The following is a 15,760-nucleotide window of genomic DNA, read 5'->3' as shown; positions in this document are numbered from 1 at the left end:
AACCTCAATGACTACACAGACTGCACATCCATCCGCCCCAAAGCCATCAGCATCATCAGTTTACGCTCACGAAACGTTCTCGGATAAACCACCACCAGAAGCAGCACCACCACCACCACCACCACCACCACATCTTGCTTCAGAAATTAGATCTCACCATCATGTCCTCCTCACCTCCCTCAAACCCACACCTCCGCCTCCGCCAGCGCCAGCGCCACCACTACCACTACCACTACCACCACCAGCAGTCACCGGAAAATCCCACATCCGCCACATCCGCAGCATCCACAACAGACACATCAGACGCACCAGACGGCATCAGCGACTTCCTGCACGAGCTTTCGGACCTCGAAGCGCAGTCCACGCACGGGGTCTTTGAAGTCGATCAGGAGGAGCGCTGGGATGTGGTGAATGGCTTTCTTCGCATCGCGAGGGAGTGGCTGCTGGCGTTCGAGCGGTGGGTGGCTGCGGATGACTACGGGTAATGGGTGGCTGTGTGTGATGGGTGAGCACGCGTGGACTGTGGTAGGGGATAGGACTGGCTTGGGAGGTGACAGCCTGACGGGTACTGGCGTACCATGCATAGAGTATTGTACATAGGTAGTAGTGTTTCCGTCGCGGCCTCAGACTATCGGAATTCCATCCTGTCTTCCCCATTCCGTCCAGTCCTGTCCAGTGTCCGGTGATCTCACGCAGAGCTCAGAGCTGTGGCGTTACTGCTCTGCCCCGCTGCGGAATTCTCTGTATGTAGAGCGATCGAGCACCTGAGCACCTACCTGGTAGGTAACTACCAGTACCGGTAGCTACCAGTAGACACCAGTAGATACCAGTGTACAGCACATCGCCGTGCACGCAGTACGCAATACTCACTCTGACGCGCCGACGTCAGAGCACGGCGAACTGCACCACGCCGTCCTCAGCCACCCAGCGTACATCTATACATACCGACGCATCACCCACGAGTGATGCGCACGCCGCACAACTCATAAGTGAAGCAACTTGCAAGCAACTTGCAAGCACCCGTGCCGATTGCGGCTGAAGACTGAAGTGCTGCACCCAAGTACTGGGTACATACTATGTAGTACGTAAAACCGTCAGCTTCGCATGCACATTGCAGGGGAGGGGAGATGGATAGATGGGTACCGTCATGGGCATCTGGGAAGGAAGTCACTCTAGGTACTTGGTAATATATGCTCTTCTCCATAGTATCATACGTGTGCCCGCCGCCGCCGCACTCCGCCGCACTCCGCCGCCCGCGCGCGTGCGCGTTTCACCCCGGGGGGGGGGGGGGGGGAGGCGCGAGGGAGAGGGCGGGAAACATCGTCTCGACTCTTGACAGCATCCGTTATGGCATGACACGGTGCCTGGAAGGAAGGAAGGAAGGAAGCAAGCAAGCATGCAAGCAAGCATACAAGCAAGCATAGTTACAGCTGCACAACGCACAATGTACATGCGTTAGTCCGATTGCCTGATTACATAGAGTACTCTAGACAACTGACTGGGTCGCAAGGTTGCAAGGTCGTCGCAACAGCAGCAACAGTAGCACCGGCCCGAATGTCCGTGCCCCCCCCCGTTGTTGATACCCCTATCTTATGTCGCTATGTTTCCAGGAACGCGACCGCTTTTGCGGGGACGGGGATGGGTATGGGGGAGCGGGGGATAGTCGATGCTGCTTCCAGAGCGGCAGATGCCTGGAGTACATATATTTATCGATAGGAAGCAAGCAGGACGGCCGCCCACCGCCTGCCGCCCCACGTATGTATGCATGGAGTACGTACGTAAGTGAGCAGTGCGTGTACACGATGAAATCGGTGCATATATGACGAGTACCTACGTTGCTTGGCTATCGTGCTTGGCTGTTGTGTTTTCTGTTTGCTGCTCTCTGCTTGCTGCTTTCTGTGGGGTGGCTTCGTTCGCGATGCACACAATGAAACAATGAAACGAATGTCGCGGCCCTCTGGATATGTAGATATTTAGACTACGGTATATTCTTCGTATGATACCCAAGTAATCATGGTACATACGGTACATACGGTACATACGGTACATACGGTATATGATACGATATGCACGACAACACGGCGACACGGCGACACGGCAACACGGCGACACGGCGACACGGATCGCAACGGTGCATAAGGATATGCAGGTACCTGTCCAGCCCCCCTTCCAACACACGAGCTCATTTCAGCTACATACGGTACGGGAGGTACGGGAGTTACCGGTATGATGTGAATGTATGTAGTACTCTACCTATCATGTATCAGCGCGGCCATGCGTCGTTGCTCTCCCTCCCCAAAAGCCACCAACCCAGAAGCCACCAACCCAGAAGCCACCAACTCATTCCCTCTCGTATACGGATCCAGTGCCTACCGGTACTTACTCATGTAGAATTCAACATTTGCTTCCTTTTGCGCACCGCTCAGCATAAGTATCGTACTGCATACCAAGGAATACTCTAGAGTCTAGAGCAACCAAGTAAGAAGTAAGTCATAAGAATGTATGCATGGTGCATCTACCGCTCCAATCACCACCAATCACCTCGTCGATCATCCGATCATCATCCACACCAATCCACACGGCCCTACAACAAAAGCAAAACCGCAAAGTGCAGCGGCGAGACAGACAGAAAGCGAGAGAGAGAGAGAAAAAGAGAGAGAAGAGAGATGACGATGTCTTACGGCTCGGTAATGACTTCCTCACACACACACACATCACGCACACCACACACACCACTCAAGTCTCACACACCCACAGTGCACACCCACCAGCACCACCCACCAGCACAAGCCAAACACCACAGGCCCCCTCGACAGGGGATGGAAAAGAAGGAAGAAGGGAGAAGGGGGTGCCTGAATTCAGAAGCAAGGCTGCAGCCCTTCCACCCTCCATTCCGTACCTGCAGCAGGAAGGAGCAAGCTGCGACCGCCGAAATGACGTGAAAATTGAATTCAGCACAGCCTCAATTAACAATTATCGCTTAGCCTCCCCTCCTCCCCTCCTCGACTCCCAGTCCCAGTCCCGGCCCCAGTCGCAGTCCCAGGCTACTCAAATATCTGATGTGCAAGTGCAGACCCTTCTTTCCTTCTTTATTTCTTAGTTAAGGGGGTGCTCTCCATCCTCGCTTCGCTTGCGAGTTGCAACGCTTGCTCGGTTTGGTGCCTGAACCACCCCGGCCCCTGCACCGGTCCTGGCCCTGGCCCCTGAAGGGAAATAGGGGGAAATCATATGGCTCGCTCAACGCAACTCAACTCAAACGTCACCGGAAAAAATCAAAAACAAAATATAAAACAGAAGTGGAAGCGGAAAGAAAGTCGCAGATGAGCGTGATATGGTCTACAGTTAGTGGTATGTAAGGTGTAAGATGCAAGTATGCACAAAGATGCAAGAGATGCAGTGCAATGCAGTGCGATGATGATATGCGACGATGAAGGGACAAAACAGACATAATGGAATTTCAATAGATACTTGGAAGAGAACCAAAACCACATCCCCCTCACCTCCACACTCAACCATTTCCCCCCCCCTCTTCCCGTCTCCATAGACATCATACCTAGATCATCCCCTTTTGTCCAAAAAAACGTGGATGAAATAAAACTCACACACACACCTCCGATAAATGAATGACTGAACAAGAAAGGAAAAGGCGAAAAGATATGAAAAGAAAAAGAAAATAAACGATTCCAAAATGCGGCGGCGATTAGGTATTACTGTTAAGTCCCCATTTCCCCCTCTCTGCTTGCTTTATCCCTTCTAAAAAAAAGCCTTTTTCGTTTCGTGAGACAGACGCGCGGAGACATTTAGTACACACTGTAGGTGGGCAGGGGCTCATCGGGGTAGATGGAGGTGAAGGCCGTGGTGACGGGCATTTCACACGTGGCCGGGCAGACAGTGGTGTAGCTCTTGACGACGACGGTGGTCACGCCGTTGTAGACCTTGGTCGACGTAGGGACCGGGACCGGCGCGTAGGTGGTCGCGGGCTCGCCGTAGACGGGGACGCCGACTGTGGCGGACGTCTTGGGCTCCTCGTACACGGGAACGCTGGGCGCGGGCGCCTCGTACACCGGGACGGAAGTCGGCTCCTCGTAGGTCGGGACGGAGGTGGGCGCCTCGTACGCCGGGACGGAAGTCGGCTCGTCGTAGGTCGGGACGGAGGTGGGCGCCTCGTACACCGGGACGGAAGTGGCCTCCTCGTAGGTAGGAACGGAAGTAGGCACCTCGTAGACGGGAGCGGAAGTGGGCTCCTCGTAGGTCGGGACGGAAGTGGGCTCCTCGTAGGTCGGGACGGAAGTGGGCTCCTCGACGGGCTCCTCAGGCGCGTAGGTGGGCTCGGGAGTGTAGATGGGGTAGGTCGGGACCTCAGGCACGAACGTAGGCTTGGGGCGGATGTAGGTGGGGAGGAGCGAGACGACGGCATCGGCGATGGGCTTGGCCGGGGTCGAGTCGACGAGGTCCTCGTCTGCAAGGGTGAAACCGCACTTCTTGTGCTCGGTGACATCGTAATGGGTCAAGAACTCTCCGACGGTGGGGAGCATGGTCTCGTCCTCGGGGTACTCAACCTCGGCGGACGAGATACCTACCTTGAGCGAGGGCAGCTCCTTGAGGGGAACCTCGGTGTGGCCTCCAATAGAGACAACCCACCTCAGCCTCTCCTTGAGGAAAGGAACGACATCCTCGGGGCTCAGCGACTTGCATCCGGCCTCGAGCAGGGCATCGCTCAGGTAGACGGCACCGGCGGTGTTCATGGTCATGGTGTGCTTGGGGTCCTTGAGCGAGGCGGTGGAACCGACGAAGTGGGCATCGTGGCTGATGGGGCCCTCGTAGGTGCTGTTGCCGTACGAGCCGGGGGTGCCAGTCGACTTAGGAGGCATGGCGGTGCCAACTGGCGAAACGTAGGTGCCGTTGGTGGACGGGGGCTTGTCGAAGTAAACCTTGATCATGGAAGAGTCCTTGAGCTCGCCGATATCGTACGTCATGTGGCAGATCCACTCGCGGCGGGTGTGCTCGTTGGCACGCTTGGCGCTGGTGGAGCCGGAGCTGTAGAGACGGTTGATCTCGGAGCTGGTGAACGAACGCAGACCGGTGGGGTTACCACGGAAGGAGTCGGGGACCTCGCTGTACGAGTATCCGAAGTTCCAGATCGAGTCGGCGGACGAGACATCACGGGAGGTGTAGTAGGTACCGGTGGTCTTGCGGAAAGGCGCGAGGGGAGTGTCAATGGTATCCATGAGGGTGCTACCGTCGGCGACACGTCTGTGGAAAGTGCCAGCAGCAGGGCGGGACTCGACGACTCTACCGGGGTTGACAGCCTGGTACATGGCGATCAGACGATCGACGTTGCAGTGGTGCAGCCAGAAGATGGGGTCAAACTACACAAATCCGTTAATATAAAAAATCCGTTCCTCCCGGAAAAAGGGACTTACGGCAGAGTAAGCAACGGCCGTCATGTGACCGCGCTGGCCACCAATGTGAACGTGGATGCTGTTGTGGATGGACTCGACCGAGTTCCAGGCGTTGGGGCTTCCGTTGGTGTTCAACTGGGTTCCGGAGAAGTCGCTGAAGCTGGGGATGGTGAACAGGGCGAAGACGGCGTTCCTGCGCGAGGTGAAACCCTCGTTCATGGCGACGTCGACGGCGGCATTGTTGCTGGATGCCATGTTCACGGGAGGCTGACGGCGGGTGCGGTCGGTCAGACCGAAGTCACCGTCGCCCATCCACTCGGCGCGGAGGTTGGCGTTGGTAAATCGGTACTCGCGGAGCGGGTTGGCAATGCTGACGGTCTGGGGGACACCACCGGTACCGGGGCGGACGACGGTCACACTGGTGGCGGTGAGCTGCGGCGGCATGCGCGACTGGAGGTCGGCGGCGGCCCAGTCCCAGTACGGCAGACGGACGTTCCTGGCCGCGGCCTGGTACCGTGCAGCGGAGCTACCGGTGAACTTGGACGCAACGTAGATGGCATGCTTGAGGAGACGCTCCTCGAACAGGGCAAGGAAAGGTCTGTGCCAAGTGGCGAAAAGCACTGAAGTGTGCGTGCAGTATCCAGTGGAATCGTCCTGCGTGGCCACGGAAGTCTCCTGCCAAGGAACAAAAGGCACACCGTGAATACCAGAGATCTGGTAGTAGGAGAGGGGATCGGTCTCCTGCTTATTGCTCTGCATATCTGTCTATATTCCGCAGGGTAATTAGTACGGTTCGATGGAGCGCGCCCGACACCCGATTCCGAGTCCAATTCCGAAACCGAGATCGAGACCGGGATGGGGAGGGAATATCCTTACCAATGCCAACACAAACATGTTGTAGATATCCGGCCGGTCGCTGGCCATGTACTGCAGCGGCAATCGCCGCACAACGCGGTTGTCGTAGACGATGGGTCCACGGACGGGGTAGAAGCCGCTGACTGGTTGCTGAGCTTCGGCACCGGCTGAAAAAAGCGTGACCGCGGCCGAGGTGGCCACTGCCACGAAAGTTGAGAACTTCATGACCGCTAAACGCCTCGAAGGGAAGGAATGACTATCGAAGTAAAAAGGTCGTGACAAAAAACGAAAGGGCTCGAAAGTTGAATTAGTTTTTTAGTTGGTAAGAAAGAACTCGGAGGATCTTGGGGATAACGAGTGAACCCAGGAATCCGATGAAGCTGCGGTGTTGAATATTCAGGAAGAGGGGGAGGGCGCGGCCCACTTATATTTGCAGCAGGGTGGTAGGATCGCTTCAGCGAAACCGCGCTCCCCAGGGCCTTTACGCTCGTTCCCGAAAAAGCATCCCTCCATCCCTCCCTCCCTCCCTCTCACCCACCTTCCCTCGCTCCCTCGCTCCTTCAGGGTGCATGGCCCAATCACGCTACGCCGGAAGAGATATCCTCACAACCGCCGTCATCCGCCCTGGGTGGGGGAGGGGGGGATGGTTGCCTTGATTATTGGCTGGGTGGCACGAATGCTAAGCTTTCAATCACCACCAGGGACCAACAGCTGCGCCTGGCCTGTCGCCGCCAGCTCAATGGGCATCATGGATCACCCGATCAGAGGGAGGCCTTGCCTGGGGAGCGGCAATACGGATGTGAAGCAACGTCGGCACCGGAGCCATGGCAGCGCGCGTGCGAGGGTGCGAGGGTGCGTGTGGGCGGGAATCCGCAGGAGGACGAGCGTGGCTGGAGGCCGGAGGCCGGAGATGTCGACGCTCAGCGTTCGTGATGTCCCTGGCGACTCCGCTCGTTCGCCCGTTTGCGAGCATCACGGGCATCCGAGTCCCGCGTGGCCCTTCGCGGAGAACACACAGCCCGAGACACATCTGGGGGTCACTCGTGTGGTGCTGAGATCTCTGTGGTCCTCTGTTCGGCTCTTCTGGTCTGGTCTCGTTTGCGGGCTTGGGCTTGGCCCTTGCAACAACAACACGAGCAACACGAGCAACAACATCAACAACATCATCAACATCAACATCAACAACAATAACAACAACAGGCTGATTCTCTTTCTCTCTCTCTCTCTCTGTCTGTCTCTCTCTCTCTCTGCCTCTCTGCCTCGCTCACTGGCTTGGCCTTGTCCCCGAACCTCGCTCAGGAGTAGGCCTGAGCGAAAAGCAATGTCAAAGTCTTGTTCGTTTCTCGATGCGGTAAGCCTGGCGCCGCCCCCCCTCCTCTCCCTGGATTGGACATTTCGAAACGTGGAACGAACGGCAAGCCCTCGTCCCGCCCCAATCAGGCGTGGTTGGGCGCACCAAAGGAGGGAAGGTGACGGCGCTACACACGACGCGGATTGGCGCAGAGACTTCAGCCCTCCCACGCTACCCATTTGAGGCCGCAGTCACCAGTGTGCCAGCTGCCAGTAGGCACCATGATGGAGGATGTACCGAGAGCTCTATGCTACTAGTAGCTATGACCAGGAGGTGCTCTATATGGGAGAAGCGTTTGGATCTATCGACTCCTTCGAGACGACGGCTGCACGCGATATAGTGATGTATGGAGTCATCGGCTCTAGGTTAGTCGATTAGACCAGCATGTGGGAACAGCGCTGCACAGAATAGGAAGCATATCTAGTCACCTATTACCCGGAGGCCGGAGATCTCGTTCCTGTCTTCTTCCAGCGTCGCCCCGACTCCATCTCGGCGGAAGTAGCAATAGTAGAGTACGGTTCCCAGTCCATCCAGCGATACCCTACCAACCCACCCACCCACTCACCAACCCACGGGTGTCTATGTGGAGTAGGTAGCATATGATGGGAACTTGGAGCCTCCGCACGGTCGGGGCATATCCAGGTAAGCCCAACTTCCCCGGATCCCTTTTCGCTCTCCCTCCCTCCCTCCCTCCCTCTCCATCCGTTCCGTTAGTTAGTTAGGGTGTATAGCCAAGCACGCCCAGACACTGGGCAGAACTCGGAACCGACACGGTGACACCCCAACTGTAACTAACCACAGTCCATCGCAATCTCCATCCTGCGAAACGCGCCACTCCGTTCCGGACGGACGTGAATGTTCGACACATAGATATGTAGAGTACAGCGAGTGCTGCTGCTGCCAAGGTGGTCGATGCCGATGCCAATGCGGATGCGGATGCTGAGCTGGCACGATGTCGGCGTAAGTTGGCGTCTTCTTGACGACGTTGATGATAATGGTGACGACGATGGTGAAGGTACATAAAAGTTGAACGCAAAGCTACCCCCCGTTTGAAGCGATTGGACTAGGTTTATGGATCGAGAAACTCTGCCATCTACCATCTAACAGAATAGTAGTAGAGTGCTTCCAGATTCGAGTCGAATCGTTACATACTCTCCATGCGAGCCCATGGAAGCAGGATGATGGCTGCACCCTTCGACCTTCGACCTACCTTCGACCTTAGCTAGAGCACTCTGCTCACTCTACTAGCACCACGATGGTTACGAGGGGGATCGGGTGACATTCTATTTCCGTCCCTCCGTTTAATACGTTTGATACGGGCGGCCTCAGCCTCATTTATGCTTTCGTTGCTGATTGGTCGTTTCCGTGTTTCGACGATCTTACCCCAGGATTCAGGTATTCTACATACTCCCAGGCCTCCGCCAATAACTACATAGAGGATGTGTTTTTTTTTGCCGCACACTTGCGCATGTCGCATTGAAGGAGGAGAAGGACGAAGAATGAAGAAAGTAAGGCCTTGATCGGAGGCTCAGCCTCGCGGCGTAACGTTGTCAGATCTTGGAGCACATACGTTCCACGAGAAGAGACGAGGCGAGGCGAGACGAACCGAAGCTGAACTGCGGTACGTTCAGCGTCCCCGCAAGGGCTGAGGATTGACTCCGTCACGGTCCGCGAGGTCGGCCGTGCGATCAGATCGATTCGCTGGTGATCGACGCGGTCAACGTCTTCAATTTCGCCATACCTAAATATGTATATCCGTGTAGATACCGTACCGTAGGTTACGTACGTATTCAACTAGTGACTCCGCTGCATGGAGATTACTATGTGTGGTCGATTATGCTCGATTATACTCGAACCCTCCGCCATCATCACGGTCCGTCCATCACGGTCCACGACCACAATAACGGCAACGGCAACGGCAACGGCAACGACAACGACAACGACAACAGCGACAATAGCGACAACCACCGCCACCATACCGTGCATTGCACTAACTAATTATGTAACTACAAAGCTCCCTTAGGCGAGCCCAACTCCCAAGTCAACATACCATGTGCAAGTGCAAGTTGGGAAATCTTACGCCCTTTGCTCTTCACGCTTCACCCCCGGCGCCGGCGTCGACCGGATACAGACATTCAATTTCGATGAATCCAACTCGTCCAACTCGCTGGAGCACGCCACCTCCTCTACCACCTCCTCAAACTCCCACGAACCACTCGTCCGGTACTTACTCGAAGCGGCCGCCGGTGAGTCAACATGCGCCTCCAAACCTTCATGTAAGACCAAGCCTTTAAGACCAAGCCTTAAGACCAAGCCTTTGAGGATGGGGATGGGGATGTGGATGTGGGGTAGGATTTGGGATTTGGGATTAGCATTGTATGAAGGCACTCTATCTATGCTACATATGTACATACTCGGAGTGGCTCACCTCGCCTTACATCGTCTCACCGCGCCGCGCCGCAGCGTTGACAGCGGATGTCACGGGGGACGGGGGGTGATATCGCAGACTGCATACAAGTGGTCCCGAACTCCAGCTTCGAACTCCGTCCCTCCGTCCCTACCGGTCCCACAATCCTGCAGTCCCGCGGATCCGATCCATCATCCGAGCGAAGCGGGTGGATTCAGGATTCAGGATTCATCATATCCGGTGAGGACAGAGGTGAGGCGAAAGAAAACCAAAAAAAAAAAAACAACCAAACGAGAGAAAAAAAAGTGATTAGTTAGTGCTGATATGAGCATCCAAGTTGAGCGCGCGTGAGCACTGGACAAGCTGCGAGCGAGTAGGCAGGGCAGGAGTTGATCGGATCCTGCCAGCTGCCAGCTGCGAGCCGAGACGTGCCGAAGCTGCGAGTAGAGTAGAGTATGTAAGAATAGAACGTCCATCGACCAACGAACGAAATAAATCCTCGTGAGCTCCTTTGCTCCTGTGCTGGTGGGATACACTCTCATTTACATATCTATCCGTTCTATCCGGACAACGAAGATTCTTCAGAACCTCGTATCTACTCTAGATACAAAGGGTATAAGGATGCACATGGTGGCATATGATATTGGGATTTGGGACTAGTAATCCGGCCTTATCCGCATCGCATACCTGGGTACCCAGAATCCCAGAATCCCAGAATCCCAGATGGTGTGTGGCTGTGTGTGGGTGTGTGAACCAAGGAGTTACATAACTAGAGTTTCGAACAACAAACACCCATCCATCCATCCATCCCGTATGTAGAGTACTGAGTGTCGATAGTAGATACATAGATACCTAGTCCACTTATGTTAACCTATGCAGCCCAGCTGCAGCCTCCAGTCCAGTCACCAAAACTCCCGTCGGAACTCCCGTCGGAACTTCTGGCGTCTGGGAGTCTAGGAATCAGTCTGGGAGTCAGAAGTCTGGGTCGATTCCCTCCGATCGGGCATAACTGCCAAGTGTGACGCACGCGCGCAGCGGCGCAGGATAGGGATCAAGTGGCCATTACCAAGATGCAAGGGAGGGGAAGGGGGAGCGTTTCGAGAGCCGGAAGGAAGCTGAGACGCCGTCACGCCGCCGCCGGCGCTCGTCAATAATTCGCCGAAAAGGTTTGTTGCGGGGAGAATGCGGTACTTGGGTGGTCATTCAAGCGACGGTGCGTTTTTTTTTCTCCGTTCCGCGACCGCCCGGCAGAACAGAAAAGAAGCCTGCAGCTGCAGCTGCAGGCAGGCAGGAGAAACGCGAAAGTTGAAAGACAAAACGGCTGAGCGGCGGCGATGGAGATCTTGCCGATATTTCGATGATGAGATAGCTACTATCCCGCCATAGCCCGCTATCGAGTGGGACTGGGACATGCGGGGGACGGGAGGGGCGGGACTTTGAGAGAATGGGTGAGAGAGCGTGAGAATGGGTGAGAGAGCGTGAGAAAGCGTGAGAGCGAGCGTGCCGTGTCGCCGAGCGCGAGATCGACCAATCCAGAAGGTCTCGAGTATGACCGTCAGCGAGAGCGAGGAACAGGTGCCAGGGAGAGGAAAAGGGAGAAAAGAAAAGAAAAAAGAGTAAGGGTTCCCTCCCACACACACATCTGCCTCTCCGTGGTTCACAGAGTAGCGCCTTCACACCTGCGCGTGCTCGTATTCAATTCGCATAACCATAACCATAACCATCGTCCGGTCAGTCTTTCACACCTGCCTCCTGCGAATCAGATACAACTGGTGCCTGATCGACACCAACCAGGGGAACCGTAACGCAACACCGCCGAGCACTCGGAGATCTCACGGCTGCATGGCATCCTCAGGCTCTCAGGCGGCTCTCTCTCTCCTGAACTGCGCATCGTATCGCACCGTATCAGGCTCCCCGCCCCCAACCACAGGGTATGAACATACTCGTACTATGTACCGCTTCTCTATTGGGCCTTGCCTGCCTAGCCGCCTCTGTGGCTGCTAGAGAGAAAGAAAAGCCCATTCGACCACGGAGAGGAGTGGCCCCATCTCTCTCGTCATCAGATAGCCACCACCACCACAACCATCAGCCTTGTTGACGCCCCCCCTCCCGACCCCGTCTCGACGTGTGGTGGCATATGTACTCTACTCTACTTTACGTCGGTCCTCACCGGGGAGTGGGGTGCACCGTACTCCATGCACGTACCTGCATGGAATACGCGAGAATCTGTTCCCCAAGAGGCTTTCTGACATTCCAGCACAACACATTCGCTATGTGTGGTGCTCTACCCGCGCGCATATCCTGTAGTAGTAGTAGTAGTAGTAGTAGTAGTAGTAGTAGTAGTAGCAGTGAGCACTGAGCAGTGAGCAGTGAGCACTGAGCAGTGAGCACTGAGCAGTGAGCACTGAGCAGTGAGCACTTGGCAGGCAGTCAGCACCTCTCTCTGCTTCTCTCTCTGCTTCTCTCTCCTCTTCTCTGCTCTTCTCTTCTCTCCTCTGGCGTGCCTCGAGCGGGCAAAACGCAGTGTACTCACGCTGCATACTTACATCACGCCACAACACCCCCCTCCCCCTTCCTCCCCCCGTGCGTATGTCAAGCACCGCTTGCTTACATGCGGTACCGTACCGTATCATACCTGCTCATTTAAACCCAACCCATGATCTTTGGCCGGTCCGACCTCGCTTCGCCAAATTCAGACGTGCAGTGCAGTGCAGCCAGTCACGAATCACGACGGACGCCTCGTCGCCTCGTTTCTCAAAGCTCCATTTCGCATGTGCTCCACTCTAGTTACGCTAGGCAGTAAGCTATGGATTCCGACTATCTACAGTACGTACCCGGTAACAACAAGAATCGCTTCCCAACAGACGCCGTCGACTGTCCGCCGTTCCGGCTTCATGGCATATACATACAATCTATGCAGGTACGCAGGTGCTCTAAATAACTCGTGCCATGCGGCCTAGCTGGGCTCGGTAAACCGGCTCGGAACTCGATGTGCGGCCATCCATCCACCACAGACTACAGTCAAGCTTTTGATCGGACAACTAGCATGTCTAGGGGGATGGTTATGCAGTTACTATAGTATCATACTATAATCTGGCGCGTCTTTTGCCCCATTTCCACGGCGAAGGGCCGTTCCGGATATCAAAGTGCGAAGTATAATCACGGATAACTGGGCAATATTCCCCAGAGGGGAGTAGAGTCGAGTGGGTAGAGTCTATTCTCACCGGCCCGTCAGTGTCCCCTATATACCGGCACTAGGTGGTAGACTGTAGAGATGCAGGGACAGCGTGATAATTCATATTGCCGATCTACCTAGGTACATACCACTAGCACATATCATAGGTGCCCACTTCACTATTCTACACTACTCAATCTACACACATCTACACACATCTACATACCATCACCCTAGGTACCTAGCAGAAGATAGAACCCCCACCCAAACCCCCCAAACCCCCAAACCCTATGAGAACATCGATCAAGGCCCGCACACCCACTACATACTCAACCGGCCCCCGGATCCCGGCTCCACACCGCGTGCCAAAATTGCTACGACTCGGATAACTACTAGTAACTACCAGTTCACCGTATAGCTGGTTATACATAGCAGAAAGTAAAGTAGGTATTTCGCCAACAGTCGGAGCCTGAACGCAGCACCACGCGGCTTCCCCACAGACGTCTTCGTCTTCGTCTTCGTCTTCGTCTTCGTCTTCGTCGTGGAGCTTCGAACTTTGGACGTCAAGCCGGCAATGGGGGCTACTAACTGCTATAGGTATTAGGGGCTGGAGGCTATATAGTAGCGCTCCCGGCGGCCGTACGTGGGCGTCTAGCGAGTCAGCGATGAAGCTTGAAAGGAGGCTGACGGTATGGTATTCTGCCCATCTGGGTAGATAGAGTACTGGTACTTTACTTGCTTCAACACGGGTACTCTATGTAGACTCTGGACTCTGGGTATGTAGAGTACGGATACGTTGGTATCGGCTATATACTACTATACCTACTACCTACTACCCAGTATCTATATGGATCTAGGTATATGGTACGGCGTAGTCTGAGCTCGATGTCTGCATACCTACCTTTGCGTATGAACTTGTATCTTGATATGTACAGGATTTAGCCGGCCACGGATTGAATCTTGATAGATTCATGCTACGGCATATATACCACCTATATATAGAGGTATGTATGCCCCAGGTATATGAGCCTGCCTGGCTGGTGGTTATTTATCTACCACCTAGGTACTATGGAGTAGAGTAGATAGAGTAGAGTAGATGTTTCATAGAGTAATAGCCGTTATATGTATATCTACTACATATAGTATTGCTGCCTCGCCTGCCTGTTCCGCGGCCACAGACCACAGACCACAGACCACCGGCTCTTCGGCGCACAGTGAGGCCCGGCCCGAGTGAGGCCATGTGCGGTGGCGGCGAAGATGCGCGGCGGCCTGGGTGCTGTAGTGTTGTGCAGTATAGTGCAGTGCAGTGTAGTGTATTGTAGTGTATGTAGCAAGGCTCTCACTAGGGTCGGCAATCTGCATCTCTCGAGCATACGCCGTCGCGCTGGATACCGGCTGGCGTCTCGACGGTGAACTTCGCAGTCAGGTCGCTGCTTTCGTGCGTTCTTCATGTGCGGTCACTCGATGAGTCGTGGTGGTGGGATAGCATCCCCCACCCACCTGCTGCTGCAAACGCCGGTCCGGGTGTGGATTGGGATTCAACAGACACCACCAATTCCGCTACGTCTGTGAAACTCTTGGTGCACAAGGGCTTAGGGGATATTCTCTTCTTTCAACAATGAGGAAATTCTCTGACATATGCGAGGATTTCGGAAGCGTTAATGGTTGGTTGGGACAATTGGTGCAGTATCATTACAGGGCACCCTCCAATGCTTGAAAATATTGGTGGAGCAGGTATTCGCGGGTTTTCCCAATCTGTGGGTACTTTGATAAGTGGCTGAGCGAGTGAGTGTCATGCACTAACCTCTGGTCTCAGGAGAAGTTGCATCATGGTCAGTCACACGGCAGTATCACGTGGAAGGGCTTGTGCTCGCCCAATTACTAGGCGTGAGTAGGGCTTGACAAGCAAACTTTCGCCGACTCCGACATTTACATATAACCCCCCCTCTCCCCATCTCTTGGACGGTATGTCGACTTTACTTCATAGTTCGTACCCCCTACCTGCGCCTCCTACCCCCAACCTCCGCCTCCTACCTCCGCCTCCCTTCTCCCGCCCCTATATACCACAATACTAACACTATCTATCCATCCAGGGATAATTTCTATAGTAAACCGTCCCATCTGAACTCTTTACAAGAGCCACAGATCAATCTCCAACCTGGACGATGATCTGTATCCTCGCCGCCCCAGAGTGAAGCCTGTTTTTTGTTGCCCGTCCTTCGGAATGAGTGGGTGATGATCTCGACTTGAGTTTCCGTATACCTAGCGGTGGGAACGAGGGTGGGCGGCCATGGTGGTAGGTATCTTGTCTGCTGGGCGTGGCGGTGGACGAGAGCAGACAACACGCATGTACATAGATCTGGGTACTATAGTGATACCGGGAGCGAATGACTGCAGCAAAAGTTACCGCGGCGAAATGCTCACGTTGTATTTCCTATGCACCGGTTCGGCGACTATTCCGAGTGACGGATCGTGCAGGAGTGTTGGTCCGCTGTGCGGCAGGGACTGATCGGACGTTTGTGTAGGATGCCATTCATCCTTGAAGCTCGGTGGGCGGCCGTTCGTCAATA

General features: G+C 54.9%; 2 protein-coding genes across 2 annotated transcripts; both read right to left on the bottom strand.

Annotated features, from left to right (window-relative positions):
• Window positions 1-2,347: 2,347 nt before the first annotated feature.
• Window positions 2,348-2,926, bottom strand: BZA05DRAFT_390454 (uncharacterized protein). Its single transcript, XM_051482891.1, has one exon. The coding sequence runs from the start codon at window positions 2,713-2,715 to the stop codon at window positions 2,491-2,493; it is 225 nt and encodes a 74-aa protein (XP_051342259.1). The 5' UTR covers window positions 2,716-2,926; the 3' UTR covers window positions 2,348-2,490.
• A 540-nt stretch (window positions 2,927-3,466) lies between these two features.
• Window positions 3,467-6,760, bottom strand: BZA05DRAFT_390452 (uncharacterized protein). The gene is made up of 4 exons (XM_051482890.1): window positions 6,279-6,760; window positions 5,424-6,167; window positions 4,218-5,369; window positions 3,467-4,082 (listed from the first exon to the last, which is right to left on the bottom strand). The coding sequence occupies exons 1-4, from the start codon at window positions 6,480-6,482 to the stop codon at window positions 3,801-3,803; spliced, it is 2,382 nt and encodes a 793-aa protein (XP_051342258.1). The 5' UTR covers window positions 6,483-6,760; the 3' UTR covers window positions 3,467-3,800.
• Between the last annotated feature and the right edge of the window lie 9,000 nt (window positions 6,761-15,760).

Source organism: Tricharina praecox, assembly GCF_024521635.1.
Source record: "Tricharina praecox strain CBS 144465 chromosome Unknown BZA05scaffold_5, whole genome shotgun sequence".
In the NCBI taxonomy this organism is placed as follows: Eukaryota; Fungi; Ascomycota; class Pezizomycetes; order Pezizales; family Pyronemataceae; genus Tricharina; species Tricharina praecox.
Note: the sequence above shows the minus strand (reverse complement) of the source record. Positions and strands in the feature narration are given on the sequence as shown.

Bases quoted from the DNA above. Each gene is read 5' to 3' on its own strand.
- BZA05DRAFT_390454 (XM_051482891.1), bottom strand. From the start codon at position 2,715: ATGTGTGTGTGTGTGAGGAAGTCATTACCGAGCCGTAAGACATCGTCA.
- BZA05DRAFT_390452 (XM_051482890.1), bottom strand. From the start codon at position 6,482: ATGAAGTTCTCAACTTTCGTGGCAGTGGCCACCTCGGCCGCGGTCACG. The intron at 6,168-6,278 runs GTAAGGATATTC...TGCGGAATATAG, and splicing joins ACATGTTTGTGTTGGCATTG to ACAGATATGCAGAGCAATAA. The intron at 4,083-4,217 runs GTGCCTACTTCC...CCGACCTACGAG, and splicing joins CTTCCGCTCCCGTCTACGAG to GAGCCGACTTCCGTCCCGGT.